This window comes from Trichomycterus rosablanca, chromosome 2 (assembly GCF_030014385.1).
Source record: "Trichomycterus rosablanca isolate fTriRos1 chromosome 2, fTriRos1.hap1, whole genome shotgun sequence".
Taxonomy (NCBI): Eukaryota; Metazoa; Chordata; class Actinopteri; order Siluriformes; family Trichomycteridae; genus Trichomycterus; species Trichomycterus rosablanca.
The window spans coordinates 61,853,058-61,868,421 of NC_085989.1; the positions used below are offsets into that span (position 1 = coordinate 61,853,058).

At 38.8% G+C, this 15,364-nt stretch overlaps 1 protein-coding gene across 2 annotated transcripts; it reads left to right on the plus strand.

Annotated features, from left to right (window-relative positions):
- The first annotated feature begins 188 nt into the window (after positions 1 to 188).
- Positions 189 to 7,919, plus strand: LOC134336304 (uncharacterized). 2 transcript variants are annotated; one of them, XM_063019037.1, is made up of 8 exons: positions 189 to 479; positions 590 to 740; positions 841 to 968; positions 5,480 to 5,593; positions 5,857 to 5,950; positions 6,174 to 6,247; positions 6,363 to 6,631; positions 6,972 to 7,919. In XM_063019037.1, the coding sequence occupies exons 1-8, from the start codon at positions 339 to 341 to the stop codon at positions 7,135 to 7,137; spliced, it is 1,137 nt and encodes a 378-aa protein (XP_062875107.1). In that variant the 5' UTR covers positions 189 to 338; the 3' UTR covers positions 7,138 to 7,919. The 2 variants fall into 2 exon arrangements, with proteins under 2 accessions (XP_062875107.1, XP_062875114.1); XM_063019044.1 differs by lacking the exon at positions 6,363 to 6,631.
- Positions 7,920 to 15,364: the final 7,445 nt, after the last annotated feature.

The window sequence follows — 15,364 nt, forward strand, 5'->3', positions numbered from 1 at the left end:
TCGTGGTTTTAAAAAGGTACATTCATGGTTTTCACAACATGAAGATGCTCTGGAAAGAATTGATTAAGAATTAAGAATTCATTCATGTCCATAGACTTAAGTCACCTGTGGATTTAATAAATCAGTTTTCTCTGTTGAAAGGAACATTTTTATGATGCTCAAAGTGGACAAGGTTATTTGTCCTGGAGAATAAAAAACATTCAGAGGAACGGTGCAACTTTAGAGAACAGACGCCGATCATCTATCAAGTCTTTCAGTGGTGGCCCGACTGCTGAAAAGCTTCATCCAGTTCAGAAATCACCTTTACTGAAGAACAGTGTCGAGAGGCTGTTTCCCTTATGAAACACACATCAGAAGAAGACACAGTGAAGGTCAAAATGAATGAAACGTTTCAGTGTCGTCGCAAGATGATTCTGGATCCACAGAGAAGCATGGAGTTGCTAACTGAATTTCCACCTTTTTTGGATGTTAAGGGCCTGGTAAGATAATTCAGGATAAATATAATGGAATTCATTTCATATTTTTAATCTCTGAACAGGCCAGCTGGATCTTAAGTTGCAAGTGTTTTCCGTTGACCTTTTTTTAACAGATTGAACAGGATTTCGTCAGGATTTTTGGTGAAAAAACATCTGCAAGATTTTTGGTTATTCACCAAAGCAAGAGTCTTCACATTTCCCAGGATCTTCAGGAGCTGATTGATGCTGCAGAACTGTCTCCAAATAAAGCTGAAAGAGATTATGGTTAGACTAACGGGGCCCTTGTATGAAACAGTATAGCAGTGTTGTGTGTTTTCACTGTAATTACTGAGTCAGTGTTTCACTTTTGGCTCTGTGTTTTTAGGATGGGACAGTGACCTAGCTTCAATTCTTCTTCTCCCTTATCTGATACCTCCCTCGCCCCAAGGCCGTAAGAGACCTGGCAAGATGTCGGCTTCTCAAGCTGAAAAGCATCTTGTCGTCTTCAGAAAGGTTGGTTTGGAGCTTTCCATCGGTAATGTTCACTTGTCTATGATGTTAAGATCTAGGTTTTATGTTTCCAAACATTTAACATAAACCTAAAAGCCAATTTTCTTTATAAAACTACATACATTGTATCTGGGAACACTTTAAGAAAAAGGCTCACCAAATATTGCCTTGGTTTAGTTTATTACTGTTTACTGCACTGTAGTGTTTTCTTTTATGTAGAAACATTTGTATTGTTTTTAAAGTTAATCTAGAGTATTGACAGTCTAGCGAGTGACTGTTACACTTCACTTTTTGCATGCAAAACCCAGCAGCCTCAGTTATGTGTTTTGCCCAAATTGTTTCCATGAATACAGGCGTAATATTTCCAATTCAATTCTGTAATAATCCATTCAAGTTGCATCCAGGTCTTTATTAAGGTACTACAGCCTTGTAGATGTCATTTAGGACACTGTTTGACTTGCTGTACAAATAAACAATTCTGCACCCAGCATTCAGCTCTGTGGTAAAGTTCTCTTTAATTTTATAGTAAGTAAACCTTTATTTATATAGCACTTTTTTAAGACAATGCTACAAAGTGCTTCACAATCAATAAGATCAATAAGATATGATCTAATTAAAAAGAAATAAAACACATAAAATACATATAAAACAAGAAAAACAACCCAAATACATCCATGGGTGAACTAAAAACAGACATAAATTATCCAAACAGTGCAGCTTCCTCTAATAAACCATAAGACAGGAAACATCATCTAGAGTCCATTCTCAAAGGCTAGGGTATAAAGATATGTCTTAAGCCTTTTTAAAAAAATCTCCTTTGACCCAGCAAGTCTAATATCCAGGGGCAGGGTATTCCACAACTTAGGAGCAAATGTGGAAAACGCACAGTCCCCCTTCCGTTTCCGCTTTGTCCTAGGGACAACTAAAAGCCCCCGACTGGAGGACCTCAGAGCCCTGGCGCCGGCATACGGAATTAAGAGATCAGAAATATATTCTGGTCCATCACCATGCACCGCCTGGAATGTTAAAACCAAAATTTTAAACTGAACTCTAAAAGCAACAGGCAACCAATGCAACGATGCCAGTATGGGAGTAATATGCTCCCGTCTTTTAGTCCTAGTGAGTACTCGGGCAGCTGCATTTTGGACCAATTGCAGTCGTGCCATTTCCCCTTGACTCAAACAAGTGAACAGAGCATTACAGTAATCAAGGCGTGACGATACAAAAGCATGAATAATCCGCTCTGTATCCTGGAAGGAGAGCATTTTTTTGACTTTAGGAATATTTCTCAATTGAAAATAACAAGCCTGTACCAGCTTGGTTATATGCCCTGAGAAATTCAGCTCAGAGTCAAAAATAACACCGAGATTTCTGGGGTAAGGAGTTGACTGTATAGCCAATGACCCAAGTCCCTTCCTTAAGTTGTCGGCAACATATTGGGGGCCCAGAACCAATACTTCAGTTTTTCCCTCATTCAATTTAAGGAAATTACAGCTCATCCAATCCTTTATTGCATGAATACATTCAGTTAGACTCTTTAATCTACTGAAGTCATTCCTCTTTACAGAGAGATAAAGTTGTGTATCATCAGCATAAAAGTGGTATGAAATATTAAAACGACGTATCAAGTTTCCCAAAGGGAGCATATATAAAGAAAATAAAATGGGGCCAAGGATAGATCCCTGTGGAACCCCACACAGAAGATCAGCACATGAAGACAGCCTATCTCCACTGAATACCCTAAATGTTCTATTAGATAAGTATGAGACAAACCAATCTAATGCAGATCCTGATATTCCAACCCACTGATGCAGCCTCTTCATTAAGATAGTATGATCAACCGTATCAAAGGCTGCACTAATATCCAACAGAACCAAAACAGACACCTCACCAGCATCAGCATTCATTAGAAGATCATTTAAAATTCTCACAAGTGCTGTCTCTGTGCTATGTTTCTGCCTAAAACCTGATTGAAATTTCTCAAATATACTGTTTTCTTCTAGTAAGACTAACAGCTGGTTTGCCACCACTTTCTCCAGAATTTTCGAAAGGAAAGGTAACTTTGAGATTGGTCTGTAATTCTCACAATTTGTTGGGTCAAGACCAGGTTTTTTGAGTATAGGCTCCACCGTCGCCAATTTAAAACAATCTGGCACACAGCCTGAACTAAGTGATAAATTCACTATTGATTGAAGATTACTGCCAACAAAATAAAAAACTTTCTTCACAAATGAAGCCGGGAGAATGTCATCAGGAGAGGTTGAGGGATGCAAACAGTGCACAACTTCCTCTAAGTCCTCTAAAGAAATGGGAGAAAACTGATTTAAAATTTCAACCCTTCCACTCGGAGGAACAACTTCATAATCTGTAGAGGGAGATATTATTATATTACTTTTAAGATCTATGCTTTTTTCAACAAAAAACTTTAAAAACAATTCAGGGTCAATCTCAGAAATGGTTGTGTTCCCCGCTACCCCATTTACTAGACTATCTATCCTAGAAAACAAAATCTTTGGGTTGTGTTTATTTGCAGTTATGAACTCCTTAAAATATTCGGTTTTAGCATTCCTCAGTTTATTATTAAAGATAGACCATAAGTCCTTCAGAAATAAATAGTGAACTTGAAGCTGTGACTTTTTCCATTCCCGCTCTACCCTCCTGCATATCCTCTTTAAGTGCCTGATCTCATCATTTATCCATGGGGTAGAGTTAACAAGAGGTTTTATCCTCAGTCTAACTGGAGCAACCTTGTCTAAAATACTTAAACATACACTGTTAAAAGAGCTAGCCAGAGCATTAACATCAGTACAGATGGACAATTGTTCACTAAATCCTGTAAACTCATTTAAAAACTGTGATATTGACTCATTGTTAAATATTCGTGAGTGCACATAGCGTTTAGAAGCAGACATATTAATAAATAAGGGCATATTAAAAGTGATACACTTATGGTCAGACACAAATAGATCTGTCACAGATACAGAGTGGAGACACAAGCCTAAAGTGAACACCAAATCCAGTGTGTGACCCCGATTGTGAGTTGGGCCAACCACATGCTGAACAAAATTAAAAGATTCCATAGTGTTCAGAAATTCTACGGCAGTTCCATCAGAGGCATCATCAATATGAATATTAAAATCACCAAGCAACAATAGTTTATCATATTCCAAAACTAGTGAAGACAGAAAATCCGATAATTCAGACATGAAACCGCTTTGAGACTTGGAGGGGGGGGGGGGTGGGGGTGGGGGGTAAATCACAGTACAAAATACTGGAATCTTTCCTAGCACTTTAAAAGACAACATTTCAAAAGTTGTAAAAACTCCTACAGATACACTCAGACATGTAAATGAGTCTTTATAAATGACCGCCAGGCCGCCACCCCGTCCTGACGTCCTCTGGGAATTTAAACAAGAATAATTCGGGGGACACAGTTCATTTAGGTGCCAGTTCTCACCAGGTTTAAGCCAGGTCTCTACTAAAAACAGAAAATCCATGCCATGAGAGGATATAAAGTCACGCATAACAAATGCCTTATCAGATAGTGATCTGACATTAAACAGTGCCAGCTTAGAATTTGAGACATTACTCGTATCCAAGGGTGATAGGCAGGGAATTGCACGTAGATTGTTAAAATCCACTCCACCGCCCCTCATTACAGGTTTCCTGGAACGCACACAAGGATGTTGTCCTGGAAACACCGGCTGCAACCAAACGTAGCGCTCCTCCATTGAGCGTAGCCGTGGGAAATATCCGAGGCGTATGTCTGTGCCATCAGAAAGCCGCCAGTTATTAAATTCATAAGACCGATCTGAACGGCGATTGTACTGGTCACGCAGCCGGACCAGGAGGCCACCTCTTTTTCCTCGCTTCCTCCGCCGCTGTTTACGTCCAGTTGAATGTATTGTCCAGTATTGGGAGCGACACACCTCCAAAGCCGCCGGTAGAAGCAGTAGAGGTAGGGGAAAGGGATATCCCGCACCTTTCTCTCTAAAAAAGCCCTCGAGCATCCGAGTACGAATACTAAATAACGTCCCACGGTCATAGGTAATAGACACAGCATGCACTTGACTGAACAGAGACACAAACGGTAATAAAAACATAACAACAGGTAGCACACCTGAGACATCGCCAAACAACGGCGCCATCTTGAGATCTTGTTGTGATAGGTCCCAGTAAGTCATTCTGTATCCTAAACCACATCAAGTCTGCACCACCTTATTTAAGACCTCAATGTGCCTTGAGTGGGTTGAGTTTTGGGCAGGTATTTATGGACATTATTTGGGTGACTGTTAATATTTAGTCAACATTATCCTCGCAGCTCCAGCTGAAGTTGAAAAAAGTGTGCAATTATACCAGACCTTTTCTTTAAAATATTATTGTTTTATCTTCAGGCTGGTACCAGTATACAGGAGCACCTTGATGGCATCATTGAGAGCGCACAGCCATACCTCTTGGCCGTAGGGTTCAAAAAGAAGGTATCTTAATATTCCGATGTTATTTTGAGTTTTTAGTGGTGGAGGCAATCCCAGCATTCAATGCGGCATCATTTTTCTGATGAAAACGGACAAGTATGGCGGACAGGAGTGAAACGGCGAGCGGTGCGGCCGGTGAAGTTATTTTTAAATGTAAGTGATTCTCATACATTTGTAATTTTTATAAATGTGTACAAGTGTATTTTATTTGCAGTTTTGTGTTTGTTAGTGAATTTAACGGTGTTCGGTACACGGACGGAGATGTTAGTTGGCATGCCGCCTCATCCCGTTGGTTTGAATGGCCTAGTGCTATCTCTGTTAGCTTAGTTAGCGAGTGATATAGGTTTTTTTTCCTTTACCATAACAGTTATAACCACAGTTATAAGGTTTTTGAAACTGAACTACTTTACTTTTAGGGAACAGATCAGCGGTCGAAGCCTTTATTAGGGCTCGAATTGAAAAAGAGCGTCTGTTCACAGGAGGGAAAAACTCTGCTGTGTCAGCTTGGAAGTAAGATAGTGGTTCATTTACCAGATAAACAGTCAGTTATAGTACAAAGTGCTATTTAAAGAAGTGCTATTTATTACAGTATCATATTTATTATAGTATTTTTATATTGTAATATAAGCATATTCCTAATCTGATTAAAACTTCACATAATTTCATATTGAAATAACACTGAAGGAACTTTTTGGTTTATTTGTTTGTTCTTTTGTTTGAACTATTCTTATAGAACTGGGGCTGGAGGACAAGGTGTCCCCACAGCAAGCTCACAAAAAGTGGGACAATCTGAAAAAGAAATACAAGGTAAGTTCCAAAACAGACTTTTAATAGATTATTTGAGAAAGTGCTGATTAATAGTATCTGTTTGAGTGTTAAACTGACTGAAGCTTAAGTTTAATTACATTTTTACTGACTTTAGGAACTAAAGTGTCCACCATCAGGGAGTGGTACAGACAACAGGGAAGTCACTGCAGCAACATGGCCCTGGTTCAGCCTCATGGATGAAGCCCTAGGTAGCCGCCCATCTATTTCACCTCCTGTGCTGATTGCTTCTTCTACTGAGGAAGAACCAGGGCCATCTTCTGCTGTGACTTCCCAGCTGTCTGAGGAGAGAGGAAGGAGGAGGCAGGGAAGTTTGTTAGAACTCCTTAGAGAGGACAAGGAGAGGGAGATCAAGAGAGAAGACAGGTTAGAACAGGCAGAACAGGAGCGGTCTGAACGTTCAGTCTTCTTGAAAGACTCGTCAATAAAATAAGTTAGATTTGTTATTTAAATGAAGGTTGTTTTTTTTAAGTTTGTTATCTTAAATGTAATCTATGCAATAGTTCAGTTTTCTAGTTTTAAATAGCTATATGACATTTTCTTTGATAAAAGTCACTGTTGTCTTTAAAATAATTGTATTTAGTTTTGGAATATCACAACGACAGAACAAAACTTAAATAATTTCAATAGCAGAACTACACAACTGCATTAGTATATACAACATATTCAATATATACAATTTGTTTAATATTTACAATTTATTTAGGTTCCTGGACCATCAGCAATGGTGGCACAAAGTTGCTCCCTTAACTGACGACCACTTGTTGCTTCTGTGCTGTCTTCATCCTGAGCCTCCTCTTCCTCTTCAGCATCTGCTTCCCCGTCAGGCTGAACAATATCCCCTGCTCCCATACAGATGTTGTGCAGAGTAACGCAGGCAGCAATCACCTCTGGCACAAAACTTGGATGGACCTCCACCTGGTCCTCAGCATCCCAAAAGCACTTTCAATTACAGAACGTGCTTTTGCATGATGCCTGTTGAAGGCTACATGCTCCTTAATTCTTGGCCTGCTGGTACAGAGTGCTTTGTCGAAGCACCCGTGCATCATGCACTGACCCAGGAAAAGCAATAAAAACATCTAAAAACTTGCCTTGGTGGTCACACACACAGCTTGCAGGTGTATTGATGTATAGAGCTTCCGCTTCCTGTAGCACTGTGCATATGGTTCTCCTGGAGCTTTGATTCTAACGTGGCACCCATCTATGGCACCGACTACAGATCGAAAAGCTACATGATTGGCCAGTTTTACAAATCCCTCGGCGATTCTCTGTAAGTCCTCTTGTTTTGGGTAGCAAACGATTTGGGGAAGAATTCGCATTATTTCTCTGGCCACCCGGTGAATCACATCATGGACTGTAGTACGGGGCATGGAAGATGCACGGGAAACAACACGATATGCCAGCCAAAATAACAAAACCAAAACTTCAATGGTTTTCCCCCAGCCATGAGTGCTCTCATTATGGACCAGCTGGAAAAGCACTTTCAGGGATTCTCTGTTTAGACGGAAAGTCAGGCTTGGTGTCTTGTGCATCATCAACAAATAATACGTTTACAGCCAGAGGGCAGTATTTAGTATTTAGTTGGCCTTTCTCCCTGTGAGAAATAGAAATTGTACATAGGTAAAGCAATATAAATGAATTACATGCATGTAAATAGTTGTATATAAGTAAATGTAAATACATGTATAATAGTTTACTGCATGCCATTTGTAATTATTTAAATTATTTGTCAATACTTACAGAATGTTATAGTATGTTTAAAGTTTATTGAGAAATAAATCTTATTTGAATTGACTGTAGTTGTTTTATTAAAGTTATGTTTAAGTATGTATGGGTTTGATAATACTGATTCATTTCTATGAATAGTTTGTGTAACATCTTTCATTCATAAATCTGTAAGATAAAAAAAATGACTGAGAAATTATTATTAATTACTTCTCAAACTTTAAACTATTTAAAGTTATGTAGAAAGTGTTTACGGTTTGTAACTTTTAAGGATATTATTCTGCAATCAAGTCTGTGTTAAGAGGTGCTTTCACTGTACAGTAAAACATAAAATCTTACATAAAATCAAAGCAAGAGCTTGTAAAGTTCAAGTAAAGAAAGATACAGCAACACATTTAACTAAGTCACTTTCAGGATAAAGAGCACCAGTCTAAAATACAATAGTTTGACAGTACAAATGAGTGCAGGTTAAGTAAAACTCTTTCTGTCTTATTAATCAACTAATGCTTAGTTCACACTACACGATTTTCACTGCCCTGATTTTCGCTCGGCGACTGGTCGGTGCTAGATTTGCCAGCTCGGGAGCAACGCGGCGTTCGCTCGGCGATCAAAACTCGGCTCTCAATCGCTAAGTGTGAACTACTCAACGACTCCACCCGACTGAGCTAAATGAGTTGGGGGGGGTCTGGTGAAAATAACAACAAGCATGGATACTGAAAAGGTTTCACGGGCTTGGACCGAAGAAATGGACGAAATATTAGTTGAAATGTGGCAGGAACACCCATGCCTTTATGATGTTTCCGATACCCTCTACCACAACCGTGTTGAGAAAGAGAAGAGACGGAGAGAAATTGCAAATTCTCTTCAACAACCAGCCAAATTGATTAGAGCTACATTTTCATACTGTAATGACAACAGATGACAATAAAGACAAGTTTAAACATTTGGAATGCATGTGAATTAAATCCTGGAATGCATGACAATGTTTTTTTTGTCTTTCAGTTGATGAGGTAAAGACCAGGGCAGCGTCTCTGCGAACGCAATATTCCAGGCTAATAAAACCCAAACCAAGTGGGAGTGGCTCCTCAGAGTGATGGATTTTATGAAGCAGCATATTGCTCACTGTCCATGTGAGACCACTGTAGGTTATTATTTAGTCTAAAAACATGTTTTTCAATGTACACAATGAACAGACTGCAAAATTGTCATTATTTTGCTTCTTTAGTTTTTTAAACATATTGAAATCATGCTTTAAATTTTTTATACAAGTTTATATAATAAATTAAATAATTAAAACACACAATTAACTATCAAATATTATGGTATGTTGCACATTAAAAAGCACATGCTGTAATCCCAATATGTATTTAGTATTCAGATGTACTAATGTTTATTTCATGGCTACTGCTTTGCTGTGATGTGTACTGACACTATTTTACTGTCGCCTCTCTTCCAGCTTGATATGTCTGAGCTGGATGATCAACACCACCATCACCATTTTACTGTAAATTTACAATCATTTCTTTACAGTGTAAATGTAAAGTTTAAGCTCATCAATTTGTGACCTAAAGCTCAAGCACAGTTTGGTTCTGCAGCAGGACGTTGATCCCAAACGTGATTTGTGTTGTTTACACTGTTATAAAATGTGTGTCACATGAGGAACAACATCAGATTTGGGACACTTTGACCTGCACAGTGTGAACAGAGCCAGACAGTCATTGTTAGTGTAAAAAACAACACAAGTTCCTGCAAAAAGAACTAAAATCTTGCTTACCTACAGCATCGATTTATCCGCGTGTAAAATTATCAGCCCCAACAATTCAAGTGAAGTGTTTCTCTTCTCTTTAAATCTGGGTTAAAAAGCATTAAAATACCCTTAGATGTTTAAAATAAAAACAGCTAAATTATTTTGAGTGCTTCATAATCACAGGACTGGCGTCAGGGTGAAATGGATTTTTTTTTGGCAATAACTGAGATTTATGTAGGATTGAGTTTGTGGTCGTGCTTCAGTAGGAGCTTTAATGAAAGTTAGATCTTTAAAACAAAAGAATTATCATTAAAGTTATTTATTGTGATATTAGCAGAGAAACATTACATAAAAGTATTAATAATTATTGTGCTGAAGCTTTTAACCTTATGATTTAAATTTGTACATTTATGGCATTTAGCAAAACTTTTATCCAAAGTGACTTACAATTGTGAAGGAAAACTATCTAAGCAATTGAGGGTTAAGGGCCTTGCTCAGGGGACCAACAGTGGCACCTTGCTTGACTGTAGACGGCCTGACCCATGTTTTAATGAGTGTGGTTGAAGTAGCTGAAAGTTTGTGTTCCAATAATTCAAGAAGCAAAACTCCCATTAAATTCACATCCCATTTCAGTTACATAAACCAAATCTTGTGCAAACTTGATCTAGGTTTTAACTCTTGTAACTGTGTGAGATGATGTTGTGGTAAATCAAGCAAGTCACGACTTGAACTGATCATTTATTTCATCTAGAATAAAAAAAAGTAAAGCAGGAATAACAAGCAAGTCACGTGATTTTAAGGAAGATCAGATCCTGTTCCATCCAACCGTTGGAAAGAGGGAATTTACACTGACAACAAACAAGTAGCAGCAGGTAGAAAAACAGCAGTGAAAGCAGGAACGTCTTTACTTCAGTTACCAAGTGATTTTTATTGTTATATTTAGAGATAATAGTAAAAAAAGTGCTTTACATTATATCATGTTTTATATACACCGATCAGCCATAACATTAAAACCACCTCCTTGTTTCTACACTCACTGTCCATTTTATCAGCTCCACTTACCATATAGAAGCACTTTGTAGTTCTACAATTACTGACTGTAGTCCATCTGTTTCACCCTGTTCTTCAATGGTCAGGACCACCACAGAGCAGGTATTATTTAGGTGGTGGATGATTCTCAGCACTGTGTCCACTCACTGTCCACTCTATTAGACACTCCTACCTAGTTAGTCCACCTTGTAGATGTAAAGTCAGAGACGATCACTCATCTATTGCTGCTGTTTGAGTTGGTCATCTTCAGGACACTGCCCACGGGGCGCTGTTGGCTGGATATTTTTGGTTGGTGGATGATTCTCAGTCCAGCAGTGACAGTGAGGTGTTTAAAAACTCCAGCAGCGCTGCTGTGTCTGATCCACTCATACCAGCACAACACACACTAACACACCACCACCATGTCAGTGTCACTGCAGTGCTGAGAATCATCCACCACCCAAATAATACCTGCTCTGTGGTGGTCCTGTGGGGGTCCTGACCATTGAAGAACAGGGTGAAACAGATGGACAACAGTCAGTAATTGTAGAACAACAAAGTGCTTCTATATGGTAAGTGGAGCTGATAAAATATATATACACTGTGTTCCAAATTATTATGCAAATAATATTTTCTCAGATTTTCCAAAATTACCTATATGAATTGCAGTCATTGTAATTTTCCAGTCATCAACTATTAGAGTACAATTGAAAGGTTTTTGAACAAACTGCCAATGATAACAGTATATTTTTAAAAAAATAAAACACTCAAAATGCACTCAAAATGCATGTTCCAAATTATTATGCACAGCAGAGTTTTCAACCTTTTCATTTTTATAAAGAACAAAAAAATGGTCATTTGTGAAATTCTAAGCATTAGCAGGTTATTACAAACTGAAATCAAAGAGTTTTCAAGTCAAAACTTTATTCTAGGTGATGTTACATTTGCACATAGGACCCCTTGTTCGAAAGGAGCTTCTGAACTCTCTCGTCCATTGAATTTGTCAGGTTTTGGATGGTATCTGCTTCAATTGTTTTGCATGAGGACAGAATACCCTCCCAGAGCTGTTGCTTAGATGTGAACTGCCTCCCGCCATCATAGACACTCCTTTTGATGATGCTCCAGAGGTTCTCAATGGGGTTGAGGTCAGGGGAGCATGGGGGCCACACCATAAGTTTGTCCGCTTTTATGCCCATAGCAGCCAGAGATGCAGATGTGTTCTTTGCAGCATGAGACGGTGCATTATCATGCATGAAAATGATCTTGCTGCGGAATGCACGGTTCTGCTTCTTGAACCATGGCAGGAAGTGCTGTTTGAGAAACTCCACATACATTATGGAGGTCATCTTTACCCCTTCAGGGATCCTAAAGGGGCCGACAATCTCTCTCCCCATGATTCCAGCCCAAAACATTACTCCACCTCCTCCGTAGCCTTGTTTGCATGGGGTGTCCATCAACCAGCCATCCTCCACTCCATCCATCTGGACCATCGAGCGTTGCACGGCACTCATCGGTGAACAAGACAGTTTTGAAGTCAGTCTTCATGTATTGTTTGGCCCACTGGAGCCGTTTCTGCTCGTGTGCAGTGGATAGAGGAGGTCGACAGGATGGCTTACGCACAGCTGCAAACCTCTGAAGGACCCTGCATCTTGTTGTTCGGGGGACGTTGGAGGCACCAGCAGCTTCAAAAACTTGTCTGCTGCTATGACAAGGCATTTTTGCAGCTGCTCTTTTAACCTGACGTAATTGCCTGTTGGAAAGAGTCCTCAATTTTCCCTTATCAGCACGCACACGTGTGTGCTCTGAATCAGCTACATACTTCTTGATTGTGCGATGATCACGATGAAGTGTCTTGGCAATGTTGATTGTAGTCATGCCTTGACCTAAACACTCCACAATTTGTTGCTTCTCAGCAGCCGACACATCCTTTTTCTTTCCCATTTTGGCTGAAAATGTAGGCTGCTTAATAATGTGGGACAGCCTTCTTAAGTAGTCTTGCCTTTAATTGGACACACCTGCCAAACTAATTAGCACAGGTGTCTGCAATTGCTTTCAGTGATATAAAGAGCCCTGACACACATCACCATCAATGAGTTTAACTGACAAACAAAAAAATTCTTACCTTATCACTCCTAAACACTTTTTGCATAATAATTTGGAACACAGTGTATATGTATTAACTTGTGTCATTTTAGAATGTTGTAATTTTTGTGATGTGTAGGTGTTCCTAGACTATAAAATCTCGGGGAAGGTCTGGTTAGATTTGTTCTGAAGCCTTCCCACTAGTGTTACATTCTTAAGAATAAAGGGTATTCTTAATTCCTAAGGCAAACTGCTCTGGCTTGGGTAATATCGCGGAAAAGCATTTTTGCCACTACACACCCCTCCTCCATCTCACCCATACATCACCGTGGATCAGGTTAAAGGTCAGCTAAGAAGACTTCAAATAAGGAAAGCTGCAGGCCTGGACAAAGTGTGTTCTAAAATGCTCAAGTCCTGTGCTGCTGAACTGGGTGAACCCTTATAGCACATCTTTAACCTGAGCCTGTGACTGGGGAAGACATCATGTGGAACGACTGCTCCTATAGACCCTGCTATAGACCCTGTGGAAGAAGAGGGTATGGGTGCTGAACTGGCCTGCCTGCAGTTCTCACCTGGCCCCAAGAGAAAATGTGTGGAGAAATCTACAGCAATATATTAAATATTATTATATTATATTATATTTATTATATTATATAATATTATATTTATTATAGTTTTACAGTGATTATCTTATTTAGTTTGACATTATTGTGTAGATTGTGAGAAGTATTTAACAGTAAAAATACAGAGAATAAAGACAAAAAACAGGACGCTTATACATCAAGAGTCAAAGTGAACTTTATTGTCATTCAGACTATACAGCTAGGAGTGCACAATGTGCAGAATATGAATAAAAAAGAAAGGGCATATACAAGACAAAATATACTGTACATTGTTTTACAAAATTTTACATAAAATACACGTTAAGTAAGGTAAAAAAAAAATAATAATAAAAACAAGCAGAACATTTAATCAGAAACAATCATCAGAACTAAAATCATTTTTATAAGATTTAATTTCATGTATTTAATATAAAGATGGAAACTATTACAGCAACATACTGCAGAAACCTTCTGAGGTTAATGAGAGTTTAAAATCACGAGGAGACACAAAGAGATGTTTTAATTATGTCATCATTTCTAATTCCACCACCCCCAGCAACTCTTCCCTACAGATATTGCAACTGCTCCATACTCCTACTCTTCACCTGCTCTGAAAACTCTCTGCAATCCAGTATGTCTTCCTGCCTCCACTCCATTGTAAACACATCTTTTATTTTTTTCCAGAATTTGTCCCACCATGAACTGTGTGCTTCCTCATACAACTCATTAGTGCAGAATCCTCCATTCTGCTGCACCATCCTATTGATCGTCTGCAGAAGTTCAGTGACTTGATGTCTGTTCTGTGGTTCTGCATTATTATTAAAGATGTGAAATCTTCCTCCACACTGATCTAACACCCTTCTGAGATGTTCATTTTTGTCTCTTTCCTGATCTATTACTTTATTTCCTACCTTCCTTCCTTCACCACGAGTAAACAGACGACTTGTATGATCTAAAACCTTCTTACCAAAAACCTTCTGTAACCCTGTAATCATTTCCTCTTCCTGTTTTGTGACTGTATCAACATTAGAAAACAGAATGAAAGCATAATCACTCCTGCCAAACTCCTCTGCTAACTGATCTTGTGGCAGTGCTGTGTCAAATAATCCTGGTGTATCAACCACACGTACACGTTTTCCTCCTATCACAGCTTCTGCATGTTCAGTGATTTCTGTTACAGAGCTAAACAATCGTTCCGATCTAAGTACATCATTTCTTCCCAGGATGGTGTTTCCTGTTGCACTATTCCCAGCAACAGTCTTCCTAACTAGCAGGATCCTAAAATGGTTCATCTCAGCAGATCTGATCTCTGGATCTCTTACTGGATCCTGTTAGTAACAGACAAGAAAGAGAAAAATATTTATACACCATGTGATCAATGGTATGTAAACACACACTTTGCTGCTATAACACCCTAAATGTTTCTAAGAAGGCTTTCCACAATGTTTGTGTGTTTGTGGACATGTTGGATAAGAGACCTGGTTCACCATCAACATTCCCATCTATATTTGGTCAGGGCTCTGTGCTAGCCTTCACACTCATTAAATCACGTGATTTTGGACTTTAATTTGTGCACAAATTAAATAAGACACAGTTCTGTTCCTGAACTGCAGCAGCAAATATGGCAAAATAAAATCTATTTTACATTTTAAACTGTGCCACCACGTTTCCTCTATTTGAAATATACACTATATTATACACTATATTATACACTATATTATACACTATATTATACACTATATTATACACTATATTATACATTATATTGCCAAAAGTATTTGCTCACCTGCCTTCACACACATATGAACTTGAGTGACTCCCATTCTTAATCCACAGGGTTTAATATGATGTCGCCACCCTTACAGCTATAACAGCTTCAACTCTCCTGGGAAGGCTTTCCACAAGGTTTAGGAG